The 15,280-nt window shown below is 35.0% G+C and overlaps 3 protein-coding genes across 3 annotated transcripts; 1 reads left to right on the top strand and 2 right to left on the bottom strand.

Moving 5' to 3' along the window:
• Window positions 1-3,176: 3,176 nt before the first annotated feature.
• On the bottom strand, window positions 3,177-4,375 carry LOC126657302 (uncharacterized). Its single transcript, XM_050351969.2, has one exon. It carries the CDS (start codon window positions 4,206-4,208, stop codon window positions 3,177-3,179), a length of 1,032 nt encoding a protein of 343 aa, XP_050207926.1. The 5' UTR covers window positions 4,209-4,375.
• Window positions 4,376-8,426: 4,051 nt separating this feature from the next.
• LOC126657301 (uncharacterized) lies at window positions 8,427-9,842 on the bottom strand. Its single transcript, XM_056103830.1, has 2 exons — window positions 9,815-9,842; window positions 8,427-8,911 (listed from the first exon to the last, which is right to left on the bottom strand). Exons 1-2 carry the CDS (start codon window positions 9,840-9,842, stop codon window positions 8,427-8,429), a joined length of 513 nt encoding a protein of 170 aa, XP_055959805.1.
• Window positions 9,843-10,961: 1,119 nt separating this feature from the next.
• On the top strand, window positions 10,962-15,016 carry LOC126655450 (glutamate--glyoxylate aminotransferase 2). Its single transcript, XM_050349646.2, has 13 exons — window positions 10,962-11,086; window positions 11,585-11,650; window positions 11,742-11,859; window positions 12,234-12,315; window positions 12,417-12,504; window positions 12,590-12,748; window positions 12,887-13,060; window positions 13,149-13,280; window positions 13,569-13,634; window positions 13,741-13,805; window positions 13,899-13,990; window positions 14,071-14,227; window positions 14,708-15,016. The coding sequence occupies exons 1-13, from the start codon at window positions 10,970-10,972 to the stop codon at window positions 14,835-14,837; spliced, it is 1,446 nt and encodes a 481-aa protein (XP_050205603.1). The 5' UTR covers window positions 10,962-10,969; the 3' UTR covers window positions 14,838-15,016.
• The last annotated feature ends 264 nt before the right edge of the window (window positions 15,017-15,280 follow it).

The raw sequence follows: 15,280 nt of genomic DNA, 5'->3' as shown, positions 1-15,280 counted from the left end.
AATCGTTAGAATAAAATAAACCAAGATCAGTGCTTCCACGAAGATAACATAATATATGTTTGATTCCATTCCAATGTCTCTTCGTGGGAGCTGAACTGAATCTTGCTAATAAATTGACAGAAAAGGATATGTCAGGACGAGTGCAATTAGCGAGATACATAAGTGCTCCGATTGCACTGAGATATGGTACTTCAGGACCAAGAATATCCTCATTTTCTCCACAAGGACGAAATGGATCAGTTTCAACATTCAGTGATCGATTAACCATAGGAGTACTTAAAGGATTTGCTTTATCCATACCAAAACGTTTTAAGATCTTTTCTATATAATTTGACTGATGCACTAATACGCCATTGTGCATATGTTTAATTTGTAAACCAAGACAATATTTGGTTTTTCCAAGATCTTTCATTTCAAATTCTTCCTTTAAGTACACACTTGCTTCATTGATCTCACTGTCTGTTCCAATAATATTTAAATCGTCAACATAGACAGCTATAATCACAAATCCGGATGTTGATTTCTTGATAAAAACGCATGGGCAAATAAGGTTATTCACATAGCCTTTATTTATCAAATAATCGCTTAAACGATTATACCACATGCGCCCTGATTGTTTTAACCCATACAAAGATCTTTGCAATTTGATTGAATACATTTTTTTGGGTTTTCTATTTAATGCTTCAGGCATTTTAAATCCTTCAGGGACCTTAATATAAATATCGCTATCTAGCGATCCATACAAGTATGCTGTTACAACATCCATGAGACGTATTTCTAATTTCTTAGAAACTGCAAGACTGATCAAATATCGAAATGTAATTGCATCCATGACAGGAGAATATGTTTCATCATAATCAATTCCAGGTCTTTGAGAAAAGCCTTGAGCAACAAGTCTAGCTTTATATCTTGTGATTTCATTTTTCTCATTTCGTTTTCGTACAAAGACCCATTTGTAACCTACCGGGTTCACATCTTTAGGTGTGAGGACAACAGGTCCAAACACACTTCTCTTGTTAAGAGAATCTAATTCAGCTTGCATAGCGTCTTTCCATTTATCCCAATCATGTCTATTTTGACATTCAATAACCGATCTCGGTTCGGGATCCTCATTTCCATTTATGATATCACATGCAACAGCATAAGAGAAAATTTCGTCAATATTTTCCATTGTGTCTCGATTCCACACAATCTTTGTATTATTGTAATTAATTGAGATTTCTTCGTTATTCTCATTTGTGTCCTCTTCTAGGGTACTGTCTTGATTAATTACATTCATATCCTCTTCTGGGGCATTGCCTTGGTTAACCTCATTTATTTCTTCTTCTGGAGTATTTTCTTTATCTTGTGTTTCTTCAGGAACACCTTTCTCTTTGCTAGCATGATCGAGATTTTCTGCTCCTTTTCTTTTCCTAGGATTTTTATTTCTTGAACCGATCGGTCTTCCACGCTTCTGGCGTGTCTTTGATTCATGAGCGACTTTATTTTCAGAATTCTCTTTTGGAATCTCAACTCTAGCAGGGGCATTAACTGCTGGTATATATGATTTAGTCACTCTTTTTGTATCTGTAAATGCGTCAGGTAATTGATTTGCAACAGCTTGCAAATGCACAATCTTTTGAACTTCTGTTTCACATTGTTTTGTGCAAGGATCAAGATGCAATAATGAAGGTTCACACCATGCAATATTTTTATCTGATTGTTTATTTTCTCCCCCTAATGGTGGGAACTCTTCTTCATTAAAATGACAATCGGCGAAACGTGCTGTAAAAACATCACCTGTTAAAGGTTCAAGATACCTAATTATGGATGCAGACACATAACCAACGTATATTCCCAATCTTCTTTGAGGACCCATTTTTGTGCGTTGTGGTGGTGCAATTGGCACGTATACAGCACAACCAAAAACCCTAAGATGGGCAATATCTGGTTCTTGACCAAATGCTAATTGTAATGGGGAGTATTTATGATATGCACTAGGTCTAACACGAATTAATGATGCAGCATGTAATATAGCATGTCCCCATATAGAGATAGGTAGCTTAGTTCTCATCATTAATGGTCTAGCAATAAGCTGAAGGCGCTTAACTAGAGATTCAGCTAAACCATTTTGTGTATGTACGTGTGCAACAGGATGCTCAACTGTGATTCCAACAGACATGCAATAATCATTGAATGTTTGAGATGTGAATTCACCAGCATTATCAAGTCTTACCCTTTTAATTGTGTAATCAGGGAATTGAACACGCAATTTAATAATTTGAGCAAGAAATCTTGCAAATGCAACATTGCGAGTTGATAATAAACAAACATGTGACCATCTGCTGGATGCGTCAATCAATACCATAAAGTATCTGAATGGTCCACATGGTGGATGAATTGGCCCACATATATCACCTTGAATTCTTTCAAGAAATAAAGGTGATTCATTCTCAATTTTAGCCGGTGAAGGTCTCACAATTAATTTTCCAATAGAACAAGTTGTACATGACATATTACTTACTTGGGGAATTTTCTCACCTTTCAGTGGATGTCCTCGTGCACTTTCAATTATTCTCCGCATCATTATTGATCCTGGATGACCCAATCTTTCATGCCATAGTTTTAGTATTGAGGCATCACAATACTTTTTCTTTTCAGCTATATGTGATTCGACCACATTTATATATGTATAATATAAACCAGAAGAAAATGTGGGTAATTTTTCAATTACATGCTTCTTACCTGAAACATTTGTTGTAATATGAAGATATTCCATATTATCATCATTTTTTGTCTCAATATGGAATTTATTCAGACGAATATCTTTAAAATTCAACAAGTTTCTTTGAGACTTGGGGGAAAATAATGCTTCATTAATGGTAAGTACAGTTCCCCCTTGTAATAGAATAGTAGCTCTTCCGGAGCCTTCAATTAATTTTACCTTACCAGATATCGTACTGACATTTGTCTGACATCTTTTAAGATTTGAAAAATATTTTTGGTGTTTATGTATAGTGTGGGTTGTCGCACTATCCACAAGACATATGTCTTCATTACTGAACTTGGACGAAACAACATGCTGAGAATTATCCATATGCTTCTTAATTCAAACAAAGAAAAATTCATCATAAGAAATTATAGAATAACACAACAATACATAAGTAAATAATAAAAACATTACAATACATGCTGGATTAGTTTTCATTATTATTGTTCTCAAGAAAATCAGAAACATCTAAATGTGTCATGTCTATAGAGTCATTATGCATTAGACTGTGGTCAAAATCATCATCAGCAACAAAATTTGTTTCTATATTCTTTCCATTTTCCTTGAGGGAAGCTTGGTAAAGCTCAACAAGATGTTTGGGCGTACGACAGGTACGCGACCAATGCCCAGTCATGCCACATCGATAACATTTACTATCGACATTTTTCACTTGATGTTTGTATTGTCCACTGTTCCTGTTTTCTTGTTTCTCCTCCTTCTTATCCCACTTCTGGTGGTGATTCTTATGCTTAAAGGAGTTATTATAACCGACATGGTTGTAATTATTTCCACCTCGACCATAACCATGACCACGACCACGGCCACGACCACGACCACGAGGAGATCTATATGCGCTCGCATTTACTTCAGGAAATGGAGCAGAACCAGTGGGTCGTGCCGCATAATTTTTCATTAACAGCTCGTTATTTTGCTCAGCCACTAGAAGGCAAGAAATCAGCTCTGAATATTTCTTAAACCCTTTCTCACGATACTGCTGCTGGAGTACCACATTAGATGCATGAAAAGTGGAGAATGTTTTTTCTAATAAATCTTCATCAGTAATTGTTTCTCCACACAATTTTAGCTTTGAGCTAATTCGGAATATTGCAGAATTGTATTCACTAACACTTTTAAAATCCTGCAATCTTAAATGCATCCAGTCATAACGAGCTTTTGGAAGAATTACAGTCTTCTGATGGTCGAAGCGTTCTTTTAAACTATTCCAGAGAACAAGTGGATTATCTTCACTGAGATATTCTTTTTTTAATCCTTCATCAAGATGATGGCGAAGGAAGATCATTGCTTTTGCACGATCTTGAGTAGAGGCATTATTTCCCTCTTTAATAGTGTCCTCATGACCAGAGGCTTGCAGATGTATTTTTGCATCTAGTATCCATGACAGATAATTTTTTCCAGATACATCAAGTGCCGTAAATTCAAGCTTTGTAAGGTTTGACATGATTAAACTTTGGAATACTTTACCGAATTTTCTTGGATTAGAGAATCGTAAACTAATAGAACGATCGTGCTGATAACGTGTTATAAACTTAACGATAATATAGATAATGCTTATAGACTAAACTAATTAATAATTAGTGATCACTCAATAATGCAACAAGAGAGCAAATATTTAGGAGGAATTTTATTTCTTTGATGAGTATTTTCAATTGTAAATTTTACATGGAATGGAACCTATTTATAGGCAATTTCACCCACCATGTAATTAATGCATTTACATGCATGTCAAATATGGAGGGTTGAAATATTTTCACCTAATTAGATAGGTAACTTTGAATTTGTCATCCATAATATTTCACACACTATTCATAACACTCCCCCTTGGATGACAAAAATGTTTATTCTAAATTACGCTATGTCGTACTGCCTCATTAAAAACCTCACTAAAGAAAAACCCAATGGGATAAAAACTTTAGTTAGGGAAAAAGAGTGCAGTGCGTAATTTCTCCCCCTCATTGCAACATAGATAATCCTTCATGTATTTCGCAGATGGCGCATTCCAATATTATGAACATGTTTTCTAAATATTGCTGTAGGAAGTGCCTTCGTGAAGAGATCAGATGAATTGTTATTTGATTGAACATACTGGATGTCAATTTCTTGATTCTTTATGAGTTCTTGAGTGTATGAAAAGAATCTTGGAGGTATATGTTTGGTTCTGTCACTCTTGACGTATCCTTCCTTGATTTGTGCTATACATGCAGCATTATCTTCATATAGAACAGTTGGACTCTTATGGACTGGAAGACCACAGGATTTTTGAATGTGTTGTGTTATTGATCTGAGCCACACACATTCCCTACTTGCTTCATGTAATGCAATAAGTTCAGCATGATTTGAGGAAGTGGCTACAATTGTTTGATTCTGTGACCGCCAAGAAATTGCAGTACCTCCACTTGTAAATACATATCCAGTTTGAGACTTAACCTTATGAGGATCAGACAAATAACCTGCATCTGCATAACCAATCAATTCTAGATTTGAATCGTTAGAATAAAATAAACCAAGATCAGTGCTTCCACGAAGATAACGTAATATATGTTTGATTCCATTCCAATGTCTCTTCGTGGGAGCTGAACTGAATCTTGCTAATAAATTGACAGAAAAGGATATGTCAGGACGAGTGCAATTAGCGAGATACATAAGTGCTCCGATTGCACTGAGATATGGTACTTCAGGACCAAGAATATCCTCATTTTCTCCACAAGGACGAAATGGATCAGTTTCAACATTCAGTGATCGATTAACCATAGGAGTACTTAAAGGATTTGCTTTATCCATACCAAAACGTTTTAAGATCTTTTCTATATAATTTGACTGATGCACTAATACGCCATTGTGCATATGTTTAATTTGTAAACCAAGACAATATTTGGTTTTTCCAAGATCTTTCATTTCAAATTCTTCCTTTAAGTACACACTTGCTTCATTGATCTCACTGTCTGTTCCAATAATATTTAAATCGTCAACATAGACAGCTATAATCACAAATCCGGATGTTGATTTCTTGATAAAAACGCATGGGCAAATAAGGTTATTCACATAGCCTTTATTTATCAAATAATCGCTTAAACGATTATACCACATGCGCCCTGATTGTTTTAACCCATACAAAGATCTTTGCAATTTGATTGAATACATTTTTTTGGGTTTTCTATTTAATGCTTCAGGCATTTTAAATCCTTCAGGGACCTTAATATAAATATCGCTATCTAGCGATCCATACAAGTATGCTGTTACAACATCCATGAGACGCATTTCTAATTTCTTAGAAACTGCAAGACTGATCAAATATCGAAATGTAATTGCATCCATGACAGGAGAATATGTTTCATCATAATCAATTCCAGGTCTTTGAGAAAAGCCTTGAGCAACAAGTCTAGCTTTATATCTTGTGATTTCATTTTTCTCATTTCGTTTTCGTACAAAGACCCATTTGTAACCTACCGGGTTCACATCTTTAGGTGTGAGGACAACAGGTCCAAACACACTTCTCTTGTTAAGAGAATCTAATTCAGCTTGCATAGCGTCTTTCCATTTATCCCAATCATGTCTATTTTGACATTCAATAACCGATCTCGGTTCGGGATCCTCATTTCCATTTATGATATCACATGCAACAGCATAAGAGAAAATTTCGTCAATATTTTCCATTGTGTCTCGATTCCACACAATCTTTGTATTATTGTAATTAATTGAGATTTCTTCGTTATTCTCATTTGTGTCCTCTTCTAGGGTACTGTCTTGATTAATTACATTCATATCCTCTTCTGGGGCATTGCCTTGGTTAACCTCATTTATTTCTTCTTCTGGAGTATTTTCTTTATCTTGTGTTTCTTCAGGAACACCTTTCTCTTTGCTAGCATGATCGAGATTTTCTGCTCCTTTTCTTTTCCTAGGATTTTTATTTCTTGAACCGATCGGTCTTCCACGCTTCTGGCGTGTCTTTGATTCATGAGCGACTTTATTTTCAGAATTCTCTTTTGGAATCTCAACTCTAGCAGGGGCATTAACTGCTGGTATATATGATTTAGTCACTCTTTTTGTATCTGTAAATGCGTCAGGTAATTGATTTGCAACAGCTTGCAAATGCACAATCTTTTGAACTTCTGTTTCACATTGTTTTGTGCAAGGATCAAGATGCAATAATGAAGGTTCACACCATGCAATATTTTTATCTGATTGTTTATTTTCTCCCCCTAATGGTGGGAACTCTTCTTCATTAAAATGACAATCGGCGAAACGTGCTGTAAAAACATCACCTGTTAAAGGTTCAAGATACCTAATTATGGATGCAGACACATAACCAACGTATATTCCCAATCTTCTTTGAGGACCCATTTTTGTGCGTTGTGGTGGTGCAATTGGCACGTATACAGCACAACCAAAAACCCTAAGATGGGCAATATCTGGTTCTTGACCAAATGCTAATTGTAATGGGGAGTATTTATGATATGCACTAGGTCTAACACGAATTAATGATGCAGCATGTAATATAGCATGTCCCCATATAGAGATAGGTAGCTTAGTTCTCATCATTAATGGTCTAGCAATAAGCTGAAGGCGCTTAACTAGAGATTCAGCTAAACCATTTTGTGTATGTACGTGTGCAACAGGATGCTCAACTGTGATTCCAACAGACATGCAATAATCATTGAATGTTTGAGATGTGAATTCACCAGCATTATCAAGTCTTACCCTTTTAATTGTGTAATCAGGGAATTGAACACGCAATTTAATAATTTGAGCAAGAAATCTTGCAAATGCAACATTGCGAGTTGATAATAAACAAACATGTGACCATCTGCTGGATGCGTCAATCAATACCATAAAGTATCTGAATGGTCCACATGGTGGATGAATTGGCCCACATATATCACCTTGAATTCTTTCAAGAAATAAAGGTGATTCATTCTCAATTTTAGCCGGTGAAGGTCTCACAATTAATTTTCCAATAGAACAAGTTGTACATGACATATTACTTACTTGGGGAATTTTCTCACCTTTCAGTGGATGTCCTCGTGCACTTTCAATTATTCTCCGCATCATTATTGATCCTGGATGACCCAATCTTTCATGCCATAGTTTTAGTATTGAGGCATCACAATACTTTTTCTTTTCAGCTATATGTGATTCGACCACATTTATATATGTATAATATAAACCAGAAGAAAATGTGGGTAATTTTTCAATTACATGCTTCTTACCTGAAACATTTGTTGTAATATGAAGATATTCCATATTATCATCATTTTTTGTCTCAATATGGAATTTATTCAGACGAATATCTTTAAAATTCAACAAGTTTCTTTGAGACTTGGGGGAAAATAATGCTTCATTAATGGTAAGTACAGTTCCCCCTTGTAATAGAATAGTAGCTCTTCCGGAGCCTTCAATTAATTTTACCTTACCAGATATCGTACTGACATTTGTCTGACATCTTTTAAGATTTGAAAAATATTTTTGGTGTTTATGTATAGTGTGGGTTGTCGCACTATCCACAAGACATATGTCTTCATTACTGAACTTGGACGAAACAACATGCTGAGAATTATCCATATGCTTCTTAATTCAAACAAAGAAAAATTCATCATAAGAAATTATAGAATAACACAACAATACATAAGTAAATAATAAAAACATTACAATACATGCTGGATTAGTTTTCATTATTATTGTTCTCAAGAAAATCAGAAACATCTAAATGTGTCATGTCTATAGAGTCATTATGCATTAGACTGTGGTCAAAATCATCATCAGCAACAAAATTTGTTTCTATATTCTTTCCATTTTCCTTGAGGGAAGCTTGGTAAAGCTCAACAAGATGTTTGGGCGTACGACAGGTACGCGACCAATGCCCAGTCATGCCACATCGATAACATTTACTATCGACATTTTTCACTTGATGTTTGTATTGTCCACTGTTCCTGTTTTCTTGTTTCTCCTCCTTCTTATCCCACTTCTGGTGGTGATTCTTATGCTTAAAGGAGTTATTATAACCGACATGGTTGTAATTATTTCCACCTCGACCATAACCATGACCACGACCACGGCCACGACCACGACCACGAGGAGATCTATATGCGCTCGCATTTACTTCAGGAAATGGAGCAGAACCAGTGGGTCGTGCCGCAAAGTTCGTGCCTTTAAATGACAACTTTTAAAGTTCATGATTAAAATGAAATTTCGTGTAAAGTTCGTGATTTTTTTAGGAATTAATCCAAATTATAAAAATACAAATAACTGAAATCTACAATCGATCTACGCTAAAAAACAGTAATAGGAATAAAAATCCAAAAATACAAATGTGATAGGTGACTAAAAACTGATTCAATTATTAAGAATTCTCTGACACTCATCGCACCTTTTTTACTTCTATTAATATACTTCAACGAGAATAGAAAAACTTTAAATCTTAAAAAATGTGATGTTAAAGTTTGAACAAATGTTGAAAAATTTACAAACAAAACAGAAAACGAACAAAAACACTTAAAAATACACACAGATTTCCTGAAAACAGAATAATTTGTTCAAAAAAACAACAAAAAGATTAACATAAAAGTTTATTCATGCCGAACAAAATTAAATTATTTCTCTTTGCCTAATTACCTCAGTTTTGAAGAAGCTATTTGGGTTGAATCAATCCCAAGTGAAGTTGAAGATCAGTGGAAGGAGGACAATGGTTTTGAAGCTAGTAAACGAGGAGAAATTTTTAGGTAGACTCAGTTTACCACGTCATCCGTGAACTAACCTATCATATTATGACATGTCATTAAAATAATGGCACTATTGTAATTTTATTTATTACTTATTTACACTTTTGAATAGTAATTTACGATAGTGTCATTATTTTAATGACGTGTCATAATATGATAGGTTTAGTCTATAGATGACGTGGTGGATCGAATTTATCTAAAAATTTCTCGTAAACGAGGGTCTATCACTATATCTAGATTAATGAGCGAACTATATTTGTCCCAAAAACACTCAAATAATATTATCCAACATGTAATCATACACTAATTATCTCTATAACATAAATAATACGTGTATGTCCGATCCCATCCAATCCCATCCTACTCATTTCATCATCCCAAATAATGTTTAAAAAACAAGAGTCCAATTTGCTCTTCTTAAAATAAAATATTGCAAATTTAACGTGAATACATTATATTATTTAAAAAAAAAATATGTGTATATATATGTAACCTGTAAATAAATTACATCGTAGAGAATTCAGACAAACAAATTTTAACCACTACTATATACATCCTTTATGAGAGAGACATTTCTTGATTAAAATCTCTCATTATAGACCAAGAACTGAGAGTTTAAAGCTACACCACATTTCTTGTATCACCAAGTTTATCCCTTAAAGAAAAATCAATACTTTCAAAATAATAATCCAATCTCCCAAAATAATTCAGTGGCTCTGGTGTTTCCAGTTTGTGCCCAATTATATCCTCAATACAACCAATACTTATTTACTTACACACACACAAAAATAAGAACATACAGTACTACTAAACAAAACTCTACACTGCTCTCTCTCACTTGTGGGCTGTTGTTATAGAGCCAAAATAACACTTGGCACAGGTACCTACCCACTTTCTCCATTTTTAGTTCAGATTTTGGATTCTCTTTGAATTTATGCATGATTTGAATGATGGGTGATTATTCTTTTTTTGTTTCTTGAGTTTTTCTATCTGGGTTGTGAGATTTTTGCATGATCAAAGATTTGAATTTGAAACATCATGTTGAATGGTTCTTGATTTGTTTGCTTTTTGTTCTGTTGGATTCTTGAAAAGCTGTAGACTTTGAGGTTTGATTCTTACCAATGGTTTAGATTTCCCCTTATGTTAACTATGACTGTTAAAAATTTAAGCAAATGATGAAAAATTTGTAGATTCTTGATGATATGTAGAGATTTTCGTAGAAACGGACACTTCAGTCTATCAATGTTTCCCGTTTCGGAAACTTGTTGGACGGTGGGCGTTTCGGACACAGAACTTCACTTTTAACATAAGAAACCTTAAAATAAGGCTGTTTCGCCGTGTCTGTGTCCAACTGTCCCGTTTCCCGTGTGTGCTACCTAGATTTGCTATGTTGGGAGATGTGCTGTTTTTGATTGAAATGAAACTTTCAGGTTCGGAACTGAAATTTACTGGTTTTCTCATCAGGAAGGTACTGTGATTATACCTCATGGCGCCTCGAGGATTAGACTATGAATCTTTGAATGAAAATGTGAAGAAGGTTCAGTATGCTGTTAGAGGAGAGCTGTATCTTCGAGCTTCTGAGCTTCAGAAGGAAGGGAAGAAGGTATACATAATTGCTCTTTCTTCAGTTTTCTACAGGCAAACTATTTTCATTTTATTAGTATTGTTTTTAGCTTCTGCTTCTTTTTAGTCATAATTGAAATTTATGAAACCTTTATTTATTGATGGTCATGTTACTTCAGCTTGGAACTAACTGTAATATATGGAATTTCTACTGTATTTTTGGGGTCACCGAGTTTTTTAGCATGATTTTCTGCTTTTTGTTGTTGAAAATAGTGTAAAAGTCATAATTTGTGTTTAGTCCACTTCTTACAACAACATTTGGTTGTTTGCGAGATGAGTTGCTTATCCTGAGTCTTTCAAGTAATAAGGCATACCACACCACTAGCTATTTCTTTATCGGTGCAATTCTTGTTTTTATTCCACTTTTTTTGAAAAATTAATGGAAAAAGTACCTTGTATAAGTGATAATTACTTTATGTTATAATCCTTTGTTTACGGCTCTGAGTTTCTCGCTGTAACTTTTATCTTATGTCCATAGATCATTTTTACAAATGTCGGCAATCCCCATGCTCTAGGACAGAAGCCACTAACTTTTCCTCGCCAGGTACAATTTCCGTGTCTTCCATTATTTATTATATTTCTTTGGTGCATTTATTACCGTTGTCTGCGTTGAATTAAGGAATGTTGTACTGCAGGTGGTTGCTCTCTGCCAAGCTCCATTTCTACTGGATGATCCAAATGTAGGACTGCTATTTCCTGCAGACGCCATTGCAAGAGCTAAACATTATCTTTCATTGACTTCTGGTGGTCTAGGTATTATTCTTACCCGTCTTTTGATTAGACTGTAATAGGTAAAGGATTAATGAAGCAAAACTATGTTCTTGTCGTTCATTTTTGTGTATCTGTAAAAGAATGGTTATTAAATCAAATCATTTATTTGTGAGGAAATGGAAGTACATAGAATAATGCTTTATGCAGATAGTCTGATTTTGTTTAACCGGTTTTCTTCCATTTCCTCTCCTAATATTTAATTTTTGCTTGATTAATCTGTTGTCTCAATGCGATAAACGAGTTCTTGCTTTTCTATATTTATATAACATTAAAACTACATGTAGCTAAAATGCGATTCTAGCAAAATGAGGCTCTAATGTAGGTTAACTAATAGCTACTCTTCATCATCTGTTTAGGTGCTTACAGCGACTCCCGAGGTCTCCCAGGAATTAGAAAAGAGGTCGCAGAATTCATCGAAAGGCGTGATGGATACCCAAGGTGATAGTTCTAAATCCCACACTTTCTCAATCTTTTTATGTTTTTCTTTGGCATCTAGACTGTGAGCATAAAAGATTAATCGATCCTTACTTCGTTAACAGTGATCCAGAACTCATATTTCTCACTGATGGTGCGAGCAAAGGTGTGATGCAGATCTTGAACACAATAATTAGAGGTGAAGGCGACGGGGTATGGAATTTTCCTACAATGAATTGTAGTAGTCTTAGATACGCAATGTGAAAATTGTGTTCATTAAAGCTCACATTTTTTTCAGATTTTGGTTCCAGTCCCACAATACCCACTTTACTCTGCTGCTATTTCTCTGTTTGGTGGTTCCCTCGTACCATATTACCTAGAAGAGACTGCAAATTGGGGTCTTGATGTCAATGACTTGCGAAATGCAGTTTCACAAGCTCGTGCTAAAGGAATAACTGTTAGTTAACTTCATCATTTTATATATCTTCAAACTTCAATTTGATTTGTTCTGTCATTAGCTGAACTGCTTACGAACATTTTGTTTTTGGAATGTTTAGCCTCGCCAATTGAATTAAATACATTGAAACTTGATCAGGTAAGAGCAATGGTGATTATTAATCCAGGAAATCCCACTGGTCAATGTCTTAGTGAAGCTAATTTAAGAGAGTTATTGATCTTCTGTCATAAAGAAGGCTTGGTGCTTCTTGGAGATGAAGTTTATCAGCAAAACGTATATCAGGATGAGCGCCCCTTCATTAGTTCTAGAAAGGTATTTGTTTTTTTTACTACTGTATGCTATTTGGTTCCAAGGGTCTCAAATAATACAAAAACTCTAATTTCATTATTAATGTATGAAGGTTTTGCTGGACATGGGGCCACCCATAAGCAAGGAGCTTCAGCTTGTTTCCTTCCATACTGTCTCGAAAGGCTTCTGGGGCGAATGCGGTCAACGGGGTGGATATTTTGAGATGACAAATATTCCTCCAAAGGTTAGGTTTCTGTACTATTTTGTGGCTTTATTGAGTATAACCTGGCTTTTTTCAAAACATTAGATTGGCAGTCATAACCAAAGCAATTTATTAGTTCTGAAGCACTAGCATGTAACAATATATAAGCTACGAAAAGTAAAGGAAAAAAGATAAAAAAATCTTGCATAAATTTTGGTCATTCTAATCATGTGAATCATTTTTGTAACACAATTGAATTTCAAAGAATTATCCGAGTCTATTTTTATCGCAATTATATTCATTCTTCTTCATTTTGATTCCATCTTGCAGACTGTTGATGAGATTTACAAGGTTGCATCTGTATCCCTTAGTCCAAATGTGCCTGCACAGATATTTGTAAGTTGGTACTCAATTTGCTATGTTGCAATGCCTTCATAGAACTAGGTAATTTAGTTATGTATTCTAAATATTTGCATAAAAAAACTAACCCTTCTGTCTGCAGATGGGCATAATGGTCAATCCACTCAAACCCGGAGAAATTTCATATGAGCAGTTTATTAGGGAAAGGTATGCCTGCTGAATTTAGTGCCTCAAGGAAATGAATTCTGAATACAGCAAAATCCTAAGTTCTCACTTTTCCTTCGATGTTAAAACATGCAGCAAAGGAATCCTTGAATCACTAAGGCGAAGAGCAAGGATCATGACTGATGGATTCAACAGCTGCAGAAATGTTGTTTGCAACTTCACAGAAGGTAAAATGAAATGATGTTCGTAAATATAAATCTTTGGAATTTCCTTGTTAGAGTATGAACATTGTGGAATTTGATTGTAGGTGCCATGTATTCATTCCCTCAAATACGATTGCCACCTAAAGCAATAGAGGCGGCCAAAAGGGCTGGAAAAGTTCCTGATGTTTTCTACTGTCTTAAGCTTTTGGAAGCTACTGGAATTTCCACTGTTCCTGGTTCAGGATTTGGACAGAAAGACGGGTATGTTTCTTATTAGTTTATTTTGTTTTTCATTGTTCTGTTCTGGCTATATAGGTATCGTATACATCCCGATGAATGTCCCCATTTCTGCCATAGTTTGTTGCATTGGGTTACTTTCGTAGTTATAACCTTCGCCTGTGTTGCACGTAAGCTTTTGGATTCCTGTGTTTTGGCTTTCGTTTCCATCTCCGGAAATGCTTATAGAAAATACCGTTTTCTTATTTTTCATCTCAACGTTTCAATTTTGAGTGTTTCGTTTACATAGGCCTTTCATCATTTCTTACAACCTCCATTCATGACCTTTTTGGGACTCTAAGCTCATGTCAACTAAAGGAAAGTCTTAAACTATCCTAAAGTGGCAGAAGCCATTCACTATCACATTCTATTTATAGCTTACCCCATCTAGAATAACCAAACATGTTTTCAGAAAGTTCAGCTGATTAAAGTTCTATACATTTAAAGTCGCTTTTTCTCTTTCAGGGTGTTTCACTTGAGAACAACCATTTTACCAGCTGAGGAGGACATGCCAGCAATCATGGACAGTTTCAAGAAGTTCAATGATGAGTTCATGGAGGAATATGAAGATTATAGGGGCTACTCAAGAATGTAAGCGATGTTTCAAATACCACCAAAATGTATCATATTTTCTTTAGCTTTTGTAAACAATTTGATAAATGCTCCTTGGATTACTCTATTTAGCCGTAACTGAATTCTGTTGAAAAATTTCTATCTCCTGCTAGGATTATCATTCCTTGCAATATATATAAGATAATCTCAAGCTTGAAACAAGTTTTCAGTTCTAAAACTTTACTCTTTTTTTACCTAAGCTATCTACCTTCCGTCTGAAATTACCTGCATGTAACTAGTCCTAGTAGGCTCACACAAAAATGTTTTGTTGCATTGATTACTTCAACTATACCTGGTTTTAGTTAAAGGTCGTGTTTGGTTCAGTGGCTATTATTTGGGATGTAATCGATTTGGGCTGCGAGTTACTTGAGATCGACTCGAAAAGAACTCAAGATCGACCTGAAAAAATTGAGTCGAGCTCGAGCC

The sequence above is a fragment of the Mercurialis annua genome, linkage group LG7, assembly GCF_937616625.2.
Source record: "Mercurialis annua linkage group LG7, ddMerAnnu1.2, whole genome shotgun sequence".
Classification (NCBI taxonomy): Eukaryota; Viridiplantae; Streptophyta; class Magnoliopsida; order Malpighiales; family Euphorbiaceae; genus Mercurialis; species Mercurialis annua.
Note: the sequence above shows the minus strand (reverse complement) of the source record. Positions and strands in the feature narration are given on the sequence as shown.